Source organism: Manis javanica, chromosome 14 (assembly GCF_040802235.1).
Source record: "Manis javanica isolate MJ-LG chromosome 14, MJ_LKY, whole genome shotgun sequence".
Classification (NCBI taxonomy): domain Eukaryota; kingdom Metazoa; phylum Chordata; class Mammalia; order Pholidota; family Manidae; genus Manis; species Manis javanica.
Genome location: NC_133169.1, coordinates 49,417,752 through 49,435,266, shown reverse-complemented (window position 1 = coordinate 49,435,266; position 17,515 = coordinate 49,417,752). Strand labels below are relative to the sequence as shown.

General features: G+C 37.0%; 1 protein-coding gene across 5 annotated transcripts in view; it reads left to right on the top strand.

The window, feature by feature from the left end:
• The window catches only part of CNOT6 (CCR4-NOT transcription complex subunit 6), a 70,976-nt gene that overhangs the window by 19,619 nt on the left and 33,842 nt on the right, over positions 1-17,515 (top strand). For 4 of the 5 annotated variants that reach the window (XR_005056935.2, XR_005056934.2, XM_073222066.1 and 1 more), the window contains exon 2: positions 1,878-1,991. The exons of the other annotated variant lie outside the window; for it this stretch is intronic. Coding sequence is in view for 2 of the 4 variants with exons in the window: in XM_073222066.1 (XP_073078167.1) it covers positions 1,880-1,991 (112 nt within the window). In the remaining 2 variants the exon portion in view is untranslated. The remainder of the gene's footprint in view (positions 1-1,877; positions 1,992-17,515) is intronic. 5 annotated transcript variants of the gene reach the window in all.

Below are 17,515 nucleotides of genomic sequence, written 5' to 3'. Positions count from 1 at the left end.
ACAGATAAAAACTAAAAAAAGCAACCACAAGTGAAATTAACAGTAATCCTTTAATATTATCTTATATTTAGTTCTTCAATTTGTCTGAACATCAAAAATGTATTTCTACACTTGATTTGTTCATATCGGACCCCAACAGGGTCTGTACATTGCCTTTGATTGCTGTGCCTCATCAGTCATTTAATCCACATAAATTTCCTTTCACTCCCCTTTTTTCATATCATTCATTTGTTGAAGAAATCCAATCTTTTGTCATGTGGAGCCTTCCATATTCTGCATCTGGCTTACTGTACTCTTGTGTTATTTTTTAAAAATGAAAAAATTAATTGTAAAATACAATAAAAATTACTGTCTTAACCATTTTTAAGTCTATGGTTATAGAATGAAGTATATTCACATTGTATGTTGTATTATTTATTTATTTATTTTCTATAACTTTTTAAAAAAATTTTATTTTGGTATCATTAATCTATAATTACATGAAGGACATTATATTTACTAGGCTCCCCCCTTCACCAAGTCCCCCCCACATCCCTGTTCACAGTCACTGTCCATCAACACAGTAAGATGCTGTAAAATCACTACTTGTCACCAAGTTCACAGTCACTGTCCATCAACATAGTAAAATGCTGTAAATTCACTACTTGTCTTCTCTGTGTTGCACAGCCCTCCCTGTGCCCCCCCAACACTATACATGCTAATCGTAATGCCCCCTTTCTTTTTTTCCCGCCCTTATCCAGCCCTTCCCACCCGTCCTCCCCAGTCCCTTTCCCTTTGGTAACTATTAGTCCATTCTTGGGTTCTGTGCTTCTGCTGCTGTTTTGTTCCTTCAGTTTTCTTTTGTTCTTATACTCCACATATGAGTGAAATCATTTGGTACTTGTCTTTCTCCACCTGGCTTATTTCACTGAGCATAATACCCTCTAGCTCCATCCATGTTGTTGCAAATGGTAGGATTTGGTTTCTTCTTATGGCTGAGTAATATTCCATTGTGTATATGTACCACATCTTCTTTATCCATTCATCTACTGATGGACACTTAGGTTGCTTCCTTATCTTGGCTATTGTAAATAGTGCAGCAATAATGTATGTTGTATTATTTTTAACATGTTTCTCTATCTCCCGTATTTGTGTAAACTGTTACCAGATCTAGAGAGGCTTGAGTTGAGTCAGGTTCAGTTTTTAATTTTTAATGTTTTTGAATGACGGGACAAGGATTGTACATAGTGTTTACAAATAGGTCTAGTTGTCCTGCTGATGAGATTGATCAGAGGGTTGAGGTCTTAAAACCTGATGTATCCATTTAAAATTTTTCCATTGGATTTTTTTCCACTTAATGATATATTAACCATTGAGGATCATTACTGAGATCACTTTTTTCATTAGGGGTTGTGAAATTAGAAATAATTTTCTAATTATTGTTAATTCACTGCATTTATTAGCTGGAATTCTGTTAATAATCCACTTTCTAGTTTCTGCCAGAAATGTAGGATAAATGCTTGACTCTTTCCCTTTCCCCAATTTTCAGGTGACTGAGTTTTTTTTTTTTTTTTAATTTATTTCAAGCTCTGAATTCATACAGTTTACAATAACTGGTAGTCATTCTTCTGGTGCTTTATCTGTGCCAGTGGGAGCCTCTTCACGCTGGCTCCTGTGTCCTCCACAGGCGCAGAGTTTTTGTTAACAGTGTCCAGGCTTATTTTATATCTTTCTGATCTTGGAGCTGAAATCCTCCATTTCTCCAAGATGCTCCTAGTTCTTTTAAGTGGGAAATGGTAGTTGGAGATCAAAATATGGGTGTTTACTTTTAAAATAGATGTTATTTTGGTTACTTTATTCTTCAGAATACTGATTGGTTTCTTCTCTTAATTCAACAGGCATGCCCAAAGAAAAATACGAGCCCCCTGACCCTCGGAGGATGTACACAATTATGTCCTCTGAGGAAGCAGCAAACGGAAAGAAATCATATTGGGCAGAGCTTGAAATAAGTGGTAAGACATGCAAGCATAAATTTATGGTATGGAAATTAAGATATGGTAGAAAATTAAGCTTTTTAATGCCAGTTCACAAAAGAAACAATCTGTTTTTACCAGTGCTGATTTATCTTAGAAGCATGAAGGCTCAGTGGAAAGAACATGCTTCAAGTCAGAGTTTAAAACCCATCCATTGCTGCTTCACTCATTATCAGTGTCCTTTATAAAATGGGGATGATGCTAAGGTTGAAGTGAAAATAACCTGTGAAATGTCTGTTTCACAAAGGTTTGCTTAACTCTCTGATGAAGTAGAATTGAACTTCTGCATAAACAAATTACACATTTCCAGTAGGGTGGAAAATGTCTCTTTTAGTAAAGCTTTTGGGATAGATTTGTTTCTCCTTATTTTCTTCATTTGCTTCTTAGTCTGAGAACAGATGTATTCAGAAACACAAAATCTTAAGAGTTAGAAGCGGATTCCAAGTTCCCTTCTTCCATTAAACAATCCAGACATTTTCAAAGAATGTGTGAGCCCTCAGATCTACAGAGGATATCCCAGCATCCTGGCCAGTGGGCACGCAACCTCTCTCTTAGTACATCAAAGCTGGTGAAGGGACTTTATTATTTCTCAAGGCACCATGCCTCCCCATACTTTACTTCAAGTTTGTCTGGATTTTTGCCTTCTGAAATAATAGAGTAAGTTTTTTCTTCTTTCACCTGACTGCCCTTGATTTTTGTTTTTTAAAATTTAATGCAGCCAACATTGAGCACATGCTACTTGTAAAATATTTTTCCTGGTGCTGTACTAGGCATGTGAAATACATATATATGAAAAAAACATGGTCCCTGTCATTCTGGAGATTAGGGCATGTTAGGGAGTGAAAAGAAGGGAGTGTACTAGTATAAATAACTCATAGAAAGAATATGACTGCCAGGTCTAGGTAGGAGAGTACTTACAGGAAGCAAAAAGGAAGTAATGATAATAGCATTCCTCCCTTGTCAGCTCAGAATTCTGGTTAACCTATTAAATAAACCTAAATGCCCTCCTCTGCAGCCGTAGTAGGGGTCAGTACCTCTATGGGTCTCTGCTGTTTTCTCTCCTGATTTTTAGAGTGATTTCAAGGCCTTGCTTTTAGGGAAGTCTCCTCTTTGTTACAACATCAGGGAAGGTACTCACTCAGGTCAGTGAGATTTTATCTCTGAGGTTAAGGAGAGTCTCCAGTCTCCTCCCTCTACCTCATGTTGGGAACTTGTGGTAATTTTGAGTCACTGTTACCTGCTTACTCTGAACTGTGGGAAGAAATCTGTATTCAGGATTTGAAGGAAGAGGGCAGATTCTGTAATGTTCTTAACAAGTAGCCTTATCTTTACCAAGTATCAAAGAGGATAAATATTGGTTGAATAGGTCTCTGAAACAGGACCTTGTAATTAACAAAGACACTATCAGGAGAGTGACTTTATAGTCTTAATCAGTTCTTAGTACATAAGCTCCTACGTCAGAAGTTGTCAGGGCTGAATTTGTTTCTTACTAAACAGTTATTTCATGTTTATACTTCAGAATCAGTTCCTTAGGATTCTTTGATATGAGTTCTGGGTCATTGAATCCTGGACCTCATAGGCTCCTCTGGTTCCTGGGGGGATGAGTGGTGAGTTCCTTGTGCCATTTAGGGTTACCAGTTAAGTCAAATGACTGTTACATTTACCTTTTAAAGAAAGCCTGTCTTACTGTAAAATGAAACAGATAAAGAAAACCACACAGAGAAATATGTTAATGAATTATTATAACACCAAAAGCCTTGTAACCACTGCCCCAGGTCAAAATTTGGAGCATTTTACCCCAGAGTCCCCTCCAGATGCCACAGCCAATCACAGTCCCCTTCCTGCCCCCAAAAGCAACCCTTATCCTGACTTTTACAGTAATCACTTCCTTTGTTTTCTTTTGGTTTAAACACCAAATTTTGTATGTCTATGCATACATAATTCAGTTCCCTGTCCTTTTTTTATTTGTTACATCTTAATATATGGGTTCCCCCTCCATTCTTTTATTTTCCTTACGATTCATTTGCTGAATCTTGGTGGTTCAACTGTTTGTTGTTCCCCACAGTCTGTATTTTGCTGCCTGACACTCAGGCAGCTCAGTGCATTTCTCCTTGTCTCCTGCAGATACACACAGCTGGGTGCGGAGACTCGCTGGACTCGCCTGTGAGTCTCTTGTCAGGGCAGCAGGGCGTGTGCAGGAGGCTGAAGGCCTTCTGTACCACTGATGTTCAGTGCCTGGGCTGTTAATTATCTGAGGGTTGCAAAATAGTGGTACCCAAATTCTGTCATTTCTTTTTCTACATTTTTTTCTGTCATTCCTTGAGCTACATCTATAAAGAGATGCTTTCCATCATTTACTTGATCACCAAATGTACGATTTATGTAGGAAAGGCAGAAAAGAATGCTTGTTTCTTTCTTTTTATTTGCTAGTTTTCAAGATAAACTATTGTCCTTCAAGGCTGCCCAGTTAAGTGTTTTTAAAATATCATTAAGTAGCATATTTAAACATTTGGATTTCAAACATGTCATGAGTTATAATAATTACTCTTATTTTGGTGCTTAAGTTATCTGGTTGTGGGATCATGTGGAGAGCTTTTGATACAACCCTACTTGTCTTTGGTAGTTTCTCTGTTATCTAGTATGGCAAGATTTTCTTGGCTCGTCTTGTAGATTTCTTTCTGTAATGCTTCAAACCTGGAAAATGTCATTTTTCCCAAGAAATATGTTTTGTTTTGTTTTGTTTTGTTTTATAGTTGGAGATGATATTTCAAGACCATAATGCCCATTGCTAGAGACGTTCATTGCTACTGGGTTAGTCATTCCTTCTAGGTCTTTTCACTGGACAGAGCTATGAAATGTGACATATATGTGGTCATATACATTTAAATGAAAAGATGTGCTATATTTGTGTGATAATATATACATATCTATATTACATGATAAACTATCTTTGAAGTCATAAAGTATATTTGTATATTTAAAGTTACAATGTCTTATTTAATTCAAATTCAGAATAACAGGATTTTAGTTAACCTGTCTATAATTACATCTGTGTCTCCTTTAATGCTGTGAGTTTGGTTCTCAGGGACATGAGATGATGGAATTTGACTATCCCATAATTACTTTCCTGCTTTATCCTGTATTACTACATGTAACAGTCTCTGAATAACAGTACTAAACATTCCATTACCAATATGAGTACTGAGAACAGGTGAAATTTTGAATATATCCCCTGCCACCATTAAATAATTGAACTCTATATAATATTGTCAGAGTATGCAGCTATTACATATTATCAGCTTTCCCATGTAACCTACATAAGCCCCCATGTAGACTTAGTTTTGCACATAACTATATATTCAGTGCTTCCCACCAGTTCAGTGTCTGTTGATTATTTTGGCTTTGCGGGAGTTTATTCTCTAGATGTTTCCTGAGGCCTCATGGGGACGATATTCTCTGGCTTTCTTGCATATTGGTAGTAGTGTGCCCTTTATATTTGAAAGTCAGTTTGGCTGCATATAAAATCCTTGGCTTACATTATTTCCTTAAATATTGTAGGTGTGTTATTCTGATTTTGCTGTAGGTTTGAAGACAATCTAATTTATTTCCCTTATTAATTATTTGCTCTTTTTGCCTAGATGCCCAAAGGAGGTTTTTTTTTTTTTTCCTTAAAATTTTAGTAGAATGTATCTTGGTGTGTGTTGTTCTACATCAGTATTCTCAGATGTATGTTCATTCAATGTGCAGTTTGAATTTTTTTCATTAAATTTCAGGAAAATTTCCTTGGATTATAAAATATAGTATAAATTGAGTATTTAGTATCCCTTGCTTTTTCTTTCAGACAGATTCTCTGAATTTCCATATTTGCCCTTCAAGTTACTTAAAGAAACCTTTTCAAAAATTTAAGGTATAATTTACAGTAAAATAAAAAATGGAAAACAGTAAAACTCACTCTCATTGTTGTCCATTTCTTTTACAAATACAGTTAACCCTTAACACAGGTGCTGGGGGTTCTGGCCATGCCTCCAGTACAGCTGAAAATCCTTGTGTAACTTTTGATGCTCCAAAAACTTCACTAAAATCTGCTGTTGACTAGAAGCCTTCCTAATAACATAAACAGTCAATTTGTATGTTATATGTATTATGTACTGTATTCTTATAATAAAGTAAGCTAGAGGAAAGAAAATGTGTTTTTAAATTGTCCCAGATCTCCAACAAATTTTCCAATATATTGATTGAAAAAAAAAATCCATGTATAAATGGCCAGTGCAGTTTAAACCCTTGTTGTTCAAGCATCAACTGTATATACAGCTGTGTAACCACCACCACAATAACAGTATGGACCAGTCTGTCAACCCAGAAAATTCCCCACGCTCCCTTGTAGGCAGAACATCCTCCCACTTTCAGACCCTGGCAACCACTGATTCGTTCTTTTTTTAAAAGGTTTTATTTTTTAGAGCTCTTTTAAGTTTATAGCAAATTTGACAGAAAATACAGTGCATGACCCTTCAGTTCCTGAGCCTGCATTGACACATCATCACCCAAAGTCCATAGTTTACATTAGAGTTCACACTTGGTGCACATTCAGTGGGCTTAGACAAATGTCTGATGATGTGTGCCCACTGCTATGGTAGTATACAGAGTATTTTCATTGCCTAGAAATCCTCTGCTCCACCAATTCATTCTTCTTCCTCTTTCCCTGAACTCCTGGTAACCACTGATCTTTTTTCCTGTCTTCATAGTTTTTCATTTGCTGGAATATCATAGTTGAAACCATACAGTATGTAGCCTTTTAAGATTGGTTTCTTTCACTTAGTATTGTGCATTTAGGTTCCTCCATGGCTTTTTCATGGCTTTGATAGTTCATTTCTTTTTAGTGTGCCAAATAATATTTTCTGGATGTACCACAGTTTATCCATTTCCCTACTGAAGGACATCTGGTTGCTTCCAGGTTTTGGAAGTTATGAATAAAACTGCTGTAAATGTCTATGTGCAGGTATTTGTGTGGACATAAGTTTTTAAATCCTTTAGGTAAATGTCAAGGAGCATGATTGCTGGCTCATATGGTAAGAATGTATTTAGTTTTGTAAGAAATTGCCAAACTGTCTTCCAAAATGGCTGTGTCGTTTTACATTTCCACCAGCGATGAGTGAGACTGACTGTTGCTCCACATCTTCCCCAGCACTTCTTGTCAGTGTTCTGGATTTTGGCCATTCTGATAGGTGTGGGTTGTGATATCCCATTGTTATTTTAATTTTCATTTTCCTGATAACATTCTGAGCATTGTCATATGCTTATTTACTACGTATATGTCTTCTTTTGTGAGGTGTTTGTCCAGACCTTTTGCCCATTTTTTAATTGGGTTGTTTTCTTACTGTTGAGGTTTTTTTTGTATGTTTTCATAACAAGTCTTTATCAGAAAACGTCTTTACAAATGTTTTCTCCCAGTCTGTAGTTTTTCTTCTCATTCTCTTGACAGTATCTTTCACAGAGCAGAAGCTATTAATTTTAATGAAGTCAAGCTTATTAATTATATCTTTCATGGTTTGTGCTTTTGATGTTATATCTAAACAGCCATTGCAAGCCCAAGTCATGTAGATTTTCTCCTGCATTATTTTCTAAGAGATTTATGGTTTTCCTTTTTACTTTTAAGTCTTTGATCCATCTTGAGTTAATTTTTATGAAGCATGTAAGGTATCTAGTTTTTATTTTGTTGTGGATGTCCATTTACTCCAGCACCTTTGTTGAAAAGGCTTTTCTCCATTGTGTTGCCTGCTCTCTTTTGTCAAAGATCAGTGAACTATATTTAGGTGGGTCTATTTCTGGGCTCTCAGTTTTGTTCAGTTGATATATTTGTTCTTTTACCAATACCACAGTGTCTGGATCACAGTAGCTTTATAGTAAGTTTTGAAGTCAGGTAGTGTCAGTCTTCCAACTTTGCTTTTCAGTTTGGTGTTGGCTCTTCTGAGCTTTTTGCCTCTCCATATAAGCTCTAGGATTAGTTTGTCAGTCTCTACAAAATAATTTGCTGGGCTTTTAGTTGAGATTATAATCAAACTGTACATCAAGTTGGGAAGAACTGACACTTTGACAATATTGAGGCTTTCTATCCGTGCTGTTAACTTCATCTAGTAATAGTGTATTTTTCATAACTAGATGTTAAATGTGTTTTTAATATCTTCCATGCCTTAAAACATTTTGTTTAGTAAATGTTTTGAACATATGTGTTTTGAACATATTATAATAACTTTTAATGTCCTTATTTGCAAATTCTTTTCCATTTCCAGGTTGGTTTTGTTCCCTCCTACTCCCTTTACCCCCATCTCTTTCATTTTTTTTCTCTTTTTGCATGTCTGGTAATCTTCTATTGGGTGTGTTACATTGTGAATTTTACCTTTTTGGGTACTGGATGTTTTTGTATTGCTGTATATACTCTTGAACTTTGTTCTGGGATATGCAGTTAAATTATTTGGAAACAGTTTGATTCTCTTGAGGCTTGCTTTTCAATAATACCTTTCTGAGTTCTCTGTGAATTAGGAGATTTTCCACTCTGGCAGAAACATACACTATTGTCCTGTGTGATCTCAGTGATTGTTCCCTGTGTCCTTTCTGGTTTGTCCCACCCTTGACCTTGGGCTGCTCCTCATGCATTTTCTGATCAGTACTCAGCTGAGGACTCATGGCAGGGGTATGTCCTTTTCAGATTGCCAGAGCTTTCTATTCGTGTAGTTCTGTCCTCTTTGGCACTCTGCGTTTGAACTTTAGCCACCCTGGCAACTCTGCCATCTCAGCTTACATAGACTATCAGATTCCACCTGGATTACATCTCCTTGCACGACTCTCTGGAAACTGTCCGGACATGAATCTGGAACAGTCTCAAGGGCTCACCTTGTTTATTTCCCATCTATCTATGAGCACTGTTCTGTGCCTCCTAGTGTACAGTGTTTGAAACTCAGTTTTTCATGTATTTATTATTTAGTTGTTTTAGGTGGGAGGATAGATCCAACCCATGTTACTTTATCTTGCTTAAAGTTTAAGTTTGCCAGAGCTTTTTAAAAGATTATGTCTGGTAACTCCAGTAACTGAACCTCCTGGGGGTTCTTTTGCTGTTTCTCTTTTTCTTCTAGTTTTCAGTTCTTTCTTAATTTTTAATAAATGCTGGAGATCATCTGTGAAATGGTAGAATAATTTGATGGTGTTCTCTTCTTTAAGAGGGAACGTGCTCTTGTGTTTGCCAGGCAGTTGTGGTAGGAGTGGGCAACCTTACTCTAATCGTGGGTCCATCTTATTTGAGCCTGGTGTTCAGTAGTCTTGAGGGTTGACTTACTCAGGGTCACCCCTATCCCATGTAGAGATCCCAGCTGGAATTGTGGTGGCTCCCAGGGTCTCTTCCTTGGCGGTTCTGGAATTTCCGCTTTGTCTCCTCAGCTGTGGAAGAGGTCCTGGAATTGTGCTCAGTGGCTCAGCCTCCACTCTCCTCTCATCTGCTCGCCTTGCTACCTGTGCTCCCACATACTCTTCCAGAGCAGCGTGGTGGGATGTGTCCTGCCCATTCCTCCCCTTTGTTCTCCTTATTGCCAGGTTCTGTGTCTCTTGTGTCTTGTAGTTCTCCAGTGCTTCAGAATTCATGTTTGTGGATAGTCCCCCCTATTTGTATCTAGTTTTCCTTTCCCCCGGTGGAATAATTGGTCAACACCATAGTACTCCAGATTGTTAGTGGAAGCTGAAATCCAGATGTGCACAAATTCTAAAATTCTGCCCAAAGAATCTGCAGATACCAAACAACTCTGCTGCCCTTTCATTCTTGCTGTTTCTCCATTATGTGGGGGCAGCAGCATTGTGGTCGCCTGGCTATCTGTAGCCAACTGCTTGTTTGCAGGCCTTGAGGTGCAGTGCAAGGCCAGGAGAAATGTGCTAACCAGACCCCACCAGGAACCCAAAAGGAAATAGGGGCTTGGGTCTGGACTCCTTGGTAGTAAGTAAATGATCTTCCAATCAGGTGTCTTGTCTGTAGGACCACGTTAGCCTCTTCTACTGTATGATAGTTTCCAACATCATGAACATCTCCCAACATTGGCATTAGTGTGAAAGTAAACTCTGATCAGACTTAACTGTTTTTCCAGCGAGTCATAGCCCATGTCTCAGAAATTCTAGATCAGATTTTTCTGTTTTTGTTTGTTTAAAGAGAGGATTATACTTAGCTCTTTAATAACTAAATAAGTGGTGAATGTAACTCTAGAGTCTAGTTTTTATTATGTTATCAGCTTGTGCAGCTGCCCACCTCTGGATAACCTTGGTGTCTGCTTTAGGGAAGTTCAGAGTGTGGGCAGGTAAGCAGGAGAGGAGGGAACACTCAAGTGCAAGCAGGAGGTACTGAATAGTATTTCTGAGGCCATCATTTACTTACTGGAAGGCACTTAACATGGGACTCATTCATTCATTTATTCTGAAACTCCTGGTGTGGTAGGTGATGGGAAAAAGATTTCAGAAACCTTATAGGCTACAGGAGGAGACTTCCGCAAGAAGGCAATTGTAAATACAGGGCAGAAAGCTTAAACTATTATCATTTCTTTAAGACTGTCTTAACCCACCTGATGAGATGAGGGAAAACAACCTAGAACAGCTGACTACTGAGTTAATGATATTAGCCAATTTTACTTTCCAGGGGAGAGTGGAGGTAAGCACATCTCAGGAAGAGAGGGCATGTGAGAATATAAAAGGTGTACTGTGGAAGTCTGTATTTCATCCACCTTATCACCCCTCCCAGTATGTGCACATGTACATTCACACGTAGGGTTATTAGTTTCTTTTGCATCCCTCTGCAGTCCCTCTATACATACACAAATGTAAATATAGACTCTTACTCCACACCTTATTTTTAATTCAAGAGAGTATATTTTATACATCTACACTGTGCTTTTTTTCCCATGTAATGTTTTTTGGGGTGATTTCTAAATACACAGATAAATCTCCTGTCCTTTTTAAGCTCCTGAATATTTCCATCACAGATGCTGTGGTTTAAGTGGTACTGTATTGATGGTCAGTTGGTGGCAGGCAGTGCTGCAGCGAATGACTTTATAGATTACAGCTGTAAGCCAAAGAGTGTATGTGTTTGTAATTTTGACAGGTGGCACTTGGCTCTTTATTTTTAAATAATGTAATTTAGATTTGGCTTACCTATTCCTGACATTTTTATCATCGTCATGTTATTTTATAAATTAGGATAATTTATGATATGTCTTTCCATTTGTTAATTTCTATATCCTTAAACCTAACATACATATTCATAGGTATTTTATAGTGTCTTCTATTCTTTCATCTAATTACTGTGTATATACAAATTTGTTTTCTGTATGTTAATTTTTGTTCGTTATGGCATAAACTTATTTTTTTATGTTTTATTGAGATGTAATTCATATACCATACAATTTACTCATTAAAATGTATTATTTAGTGGGTTTTATTTTATTCAGAGTTGTGAATAAATTATAAAAAATGCTTTTAAAATAATTTTCATCTCCCCAAAAGAAATCCTGTGCTTAGTAGCGGTCATTCCCATTTCCTCCTATCCCTGTAGCCCTAGGTAACGAATATTGTATTTTCTACATCTGTTAGTTTGCCTCTTCTAAACATTTCATATGGAATCATACATTATGTAGCCTTTGTGACTGCCTTCTGTCACCTAGCATGATGTTTTCAAGATTCATTCATGCATGTATCAGTACTTCACTCCTTTTAATGGCTGAATAATATTCCATTGTATGGATAAACTACCTTTTATTTATCTGTTCACTGATTGGTTGAGTTTTGGATTCTACCATGGAAAAAATTGTTTCCCTTTTTTGTCCCTAAAGAATAATGCTGCTATGAACATTTGTGTTCATGTTATTATCTGGGCATTTTCATTTCTCTCAGATACATACTTAGGAGTGGAATTACTGGGTCATATGGTAAATGCTTTACCTTTTGAGTAACTGCCAGACTGCTTTCCAAAGTTTTGGTGTCATTTCTCACCAGCAGTGTATGAGGTCTCCAATTTCTCCACTCCTTACCAGCACTTGTTAGTATTTGTCTTCTCAATTTAGCCATTTTAATGGGTTTTAATTTTTATTTGCATTTTTCTGATACTTCATGAAATTGAGAATGTGCATGTTTTATTGGCCATTTCTTTGTCTTTCTTGGAGATAATACAAACTTTTGATGATGAAAAAGTAATGTGATGCATGGATGGGAGGAAGTGTGAAGTGATGATCTATTTCTTTCATGGTAAGGAGTAAACTCTGAAAGTAAAACATGCACACCACTCACTCCAAAGGACAGATCCAACAGACAGAAAATAAGTAAGGACACAGAGGCACTGAACAACACACTAGAACAGATGAACTTAACAGACATCTACAGAAACTCTACACCCAAATGCAGCAGGATACATATTCTTCTCAAGTGCACATGGAACATTCTCCAGAATAGACCACATACTAGGCCACAAAAAGACCCTCAATAAATTCAAAAAGGTTGAAATTCTACCAGCCAACTTCTCAGACCACAAAGGCATAAAACTAGGAATAAATTGTACAAAGAAAACAAAAAGGCTCACAAACACATGGAGGCTTAACAACATGCTCCTAAATAATCAATGGATCAATGACCAAATTAAAATAGAGATCAAGCAATGTATGGAGAATAATGACACCGACCACATAAAGCCCCAACATCTGTGGGATGCAACGAAAGCAGTTCTAAGAGGAAAGTAAGTATATAGCAATCCAGGCCTATCTAAAGAAGGAAGAACATTCCCAAATGAATAGTCTAAAGTCACAATTATTGAGACTGGAAAAAAGAAGAACAAATGAGGCCCAAAGTCAGCAGAAGGAGGAACATAATAAAGATCAGAGAATAAATAAATAAAATTGAGAACAATAAAACAATAGAAAAAATCAATGAAACCAAGAGCCGGTTCTTTGAAAAAATAAAATAGATGAGCCCCTAGCCAGACTTATTAAGAGAAAAAGAGAATCTACACACATCAACAGAATCAGAAATGAGAAAGGAAAAATCATGATGGACCCCACAGAAATACAAAAAGTTATTAGAGAATACTATGAAAATCTATATGCTAACAAGCTGCAAAACCTAGAAGAAATGGACAACTTACTAGAAAAATACGACCTTCCAAGACTGACCAAGAAAGAAACAGAAAATCTAAACAGACCAATTATTAGTAAAGAGATTCAATCAGTTATAAAAACCTACCCAAGAACAAAACTCCTGGGCCAGATAGATACACCGCTGAATTTTATCAGACATATAGAGAAGACATAATACCCATTCTCCTTAAAGTTTTCCAAAAAATAGAAGAGGAGGGAATGCTTCCAAACTCATTCTATCAAGCCAGCATCACTAATACCAAAACCAGGCAAAGACCCCACCAAAAAAGAAAATTACAGACCAATATCCCTGATGAACATACATGCAAAAATACTCAACAAAATATTAGCAAACTGAATTCAAAAATACATCAAGAAGATCATACACCGTGATCAAGTGGGATTCATCTCAGGGATGCAAGGATGGTACATTATTCAAAAATCCATCAGTATCTTCCACATCCACAAAGAGAGGACAAAAACCACACGATCATTTCCATAGATGCTGAAAAGGCATTCGACAAAATTCAACATCCATTCATGATAAAACTCTCAACAAAATGGGTATACAGGGCAAGTACCTCAACATAATAAAGGCCATATACGACAAACCCACAACCAACATCATACTTAACAGCGAGAAGCTGAAAGCTTTTCCTCTAAGATCAGTAACAAGACAGAGATGCCCACTCTCCCCACTGTTATTCAACATAGTACTGGAGGTCCTAGCAATGGCATTCAGACAAAACAAACAAATACAAGGCATCCAGATTGGTAAAGAAGAAGTCAAACTGTCACTGTTTGCAGATGACATGATATTGTATATAAAAAACCCTAAAGACTCCATTCCAAAACAACTAGAACTGATATCGGAATACAGCAAAGTTGCAGGATACAAAATTAACACACAGAAATCTGTAGCTTTCCTATACACTAACAATGAACCAATAGAAAGAGAAATCAGGAAAACAATTCCATTCACAATTGCATCAAAAAGAATAAAATACCTAGGAATAAACCTAACCAAGGAAGTGAAAGACATATACCCTGAAAACTACAAGACACTCTTAAGAGAGATTAAAGAGGACACTAACAAATGGAAACTCATTCCATGCTCGGCTAGGAAGAATTAATATTGTCAAAATGGCCATCCTGCCTAAAGCAATCTACAGATTCAATGCAATGCCTATCAAAATACCAACAACATTCATCAATGAACTGAAACAAATCATTTTAAAATTCATATGGAATCACCAAAGACCCCAAATAGCCAAAGCAATCCTGCGAAAAAAGAATAAAGCAAGGGGCATTTCGCTTCCCAACTTCAAGCTCTACTACAAGGCCACAGTAATCAAGACAATTTGGTACTGGCACAAGAACAGAGCCACAGACCAGTGTAACAGAATAGAGAGTCCAGATATTAACCCAAACATTTACAGTCAATTAATGTATGATAAAGGAGCCATGGATATACAATGGGGAAATAACAGCCCCTTCAACAGCTGGTATAGGCAAAACTGGACAGCTACATGCAAGAGAATGAAACCGTATCACTGTCTAACCCCATACACAAAAGTAAATTTGAAATGGATCAAAGACCTGAATGTAAGTCATGAAACCATAAAAGTCTTAGAAAAAAACATAGGCAAAAATCTCTTGGACATAAACATGAGTGACTTCTTCATGAACATATCTCCCTGGGCAAGGGAAACAAAAGCAAAAATGAACAAGTGGGACTATATCAAGCTGAAAAGCTTCTGTACAGCAAAGGACACCATCAGTAGAACAAAAAGGCATCCTACAGTATGGGAGAATATATATTCATAAATGACATCTGATAAATGGTTGACATCCAAAATATATAAAAAGCTCACGCACCTCAACAAACAAAAAGCAAATAATCCAATTAAAAAATGGTCAGAGGAGCTGAACAGACAGTTCTCCAAAGAAGAAATTCAGATGGCCAACAGACACATGAAAAGATGCTCCACACTGCTAGTCATCAGAGAAATGCAAATTAAAACCACAATGAGATGTCACCTCACACCAATAAGGATTGCCACCATCCAAAAGACAAACAATAGCAAATGTTGGCGAAGTTGTGGAGAAACAGGAACCCTCCTACACTGCTGGTGGGAATGTAAACTAGTTCAACCATTGTGGAAAGCAGTGTGGAGTTTCCTCAAAAAGCTCAAAATAGAAATGCCATTTGACCCAGGAATTCCACTTCTAGGAATTTACCCTAAGAATGCAGCATTCCAGTTTGAAAAAGACATATGCACCCCTATGTTTATTGCAGCACTATTTACAATAGCCAAGAAATGGAAGCAACCTAAGTGTCCATCAGTAGATGAATGGATAAAGAAGATGTGGTACATACACACAATGGAATACTATTCAGCCATAAGAAGAAAGCAAATCCTACCATTTGCAGCAACATGGATGGAGCTAGAGGGTATTATGCTCAGTGAAATAAGCCAAGCAGAGAAAGAGAAATACCAAATGATTTCATTCATCTGTGGAGTATAAGAACAAAGGAAAAACCAAGGGAACAAAACAACAACAGAATCACAGAACCCAAGAATGGACTAACAGTTATCAAAGGGAAAGGGACTAGGGAGGATGGGTGGAAAGGGAGGGATAAGGGGGGGGGAAGAAAAGGGGCATTATGATTAGCATGTATAATGTTGGGGGGCATGGGGAGGGATGTGTAACACAGAAGACAAGTAGTGATTCTACAACATCTTACTATGCTGATGGAGAGTGACTGTGATGGGGTATGTGGGGGGGACTTGGTGAAGGGGGACCCTAGTAAGCATAATGTTCCTCATGTAATTGTGGATTGATGATACCAAAATTAAAAAAAAAGACTATGTTGCTACTCAAAAGACTCTAATAAAGATTGAAATTAGTCTTTGTAAAAAAAAAAAAGTAAAACATGCACTCTGTATATAAAGACTCAAATCTTTAGTGTTTTGTAGACTCTCTTAACCTTAAAAGAGTTTTTAAAAATCTCTTAGAAAAATTAAAGGTCTATAGTTACATCATTTTTCATTTTTTTCTTGTTAAAGAAGCATGTATAATTTAATCCATTTGATGATTCCTATTTATTTTTTTGTTAACATGAATGTGACGTAATGGTAGTTATACTGGGTGATAGAATTTTGATATTTTTAAAAGTGCTGAATCACTTAATAAACATGTTCATTTAAATTATAAGTTTGTTTTTTAGGAAAGTATAAGGAGGCATATAACTTATTTAGATGTTAGTGACTCAGTTTTGTAATAAACATTTTCTTTTCCTAAGGTCAAATTGCACTGCAGTGGTCATGCTATTTTGAACATAATATTCTCACTTTTCTCTCTCCTTTATCTTTTTTCTTAGTACTTACTTTCCTTAGTGTTTTTCCATCCTCAGGTTCTAGGTTTTTACCTTCAGGTCTTATCTTCTTTTCTTATTAATAGATTTGGTTAGTTTGAATAGGCTGTATCCTTCCATTGCTGTTTGGACATGAATTCCTTCCCACCGAAGTTCATTTTGGTGTGACCTGTATTTTTGCAGTTGTGTTTTCCTTTATAGATTGAAACTTCCATTTGTTAATCAGTGTCTTGGTGCATTAAGTGCATTTCCTTCCCCATTAACTTCACTGTTTTTTAAGCCAAGCATTACCTAATGCCAAGTGTTCTCAGTGCCCTTCATGTAATCTAGTCTGGTCTGCAAATCTTACAGCAGTCTTCTTCCTTTGGTGAGGTGGCAGGTCCCTTTGCCGGGAGCCTGAAATCCTAGTTACAGCTTCATCAGGAATTGTGACTTGGGGAAAACTTCAAAGTACCACCTTTCCCATTGCAGTTGAGTCTCGTTATTCACAGTGGCTGTGTTCTATATAGTCACCTCAAACACTGAGTTAGCCAGTACTGAGCCATTGCTGCCAGAGGAAATGCAGCGTTAGGTTCCTGTGAATGCTTGGACATGACCTTTTTGTCAACTGATGAGTACATACGCTTGTTTTACGTGCATTTCTTTTTAAAGATGGCTTATTTAGTTATATTGTCAGTTCATTACATTTACTTCATGGCCCACAGGACTGCATGTATCTCATACTTGAAGGAAACTTATCTAAGATGTCTTTTCTCTCTGAGGCACAGAATAGCCTTGCACTTAGTTCGGCACTGTGCTTAGGGGCCACTGTAAACATAAAAATCACCCACAGAAAGCACAGAAATGCAAAAACTGGCAGTAACTAGTGAAAAAGACACTTGTTTATGTTACGACAGGTAGATCAGAAGCTTAGAGTGGGAACTGCTGGGGTGACTATAGTTTTTGTTACTCTGAGGCACGTTTGTGAATGACTATGA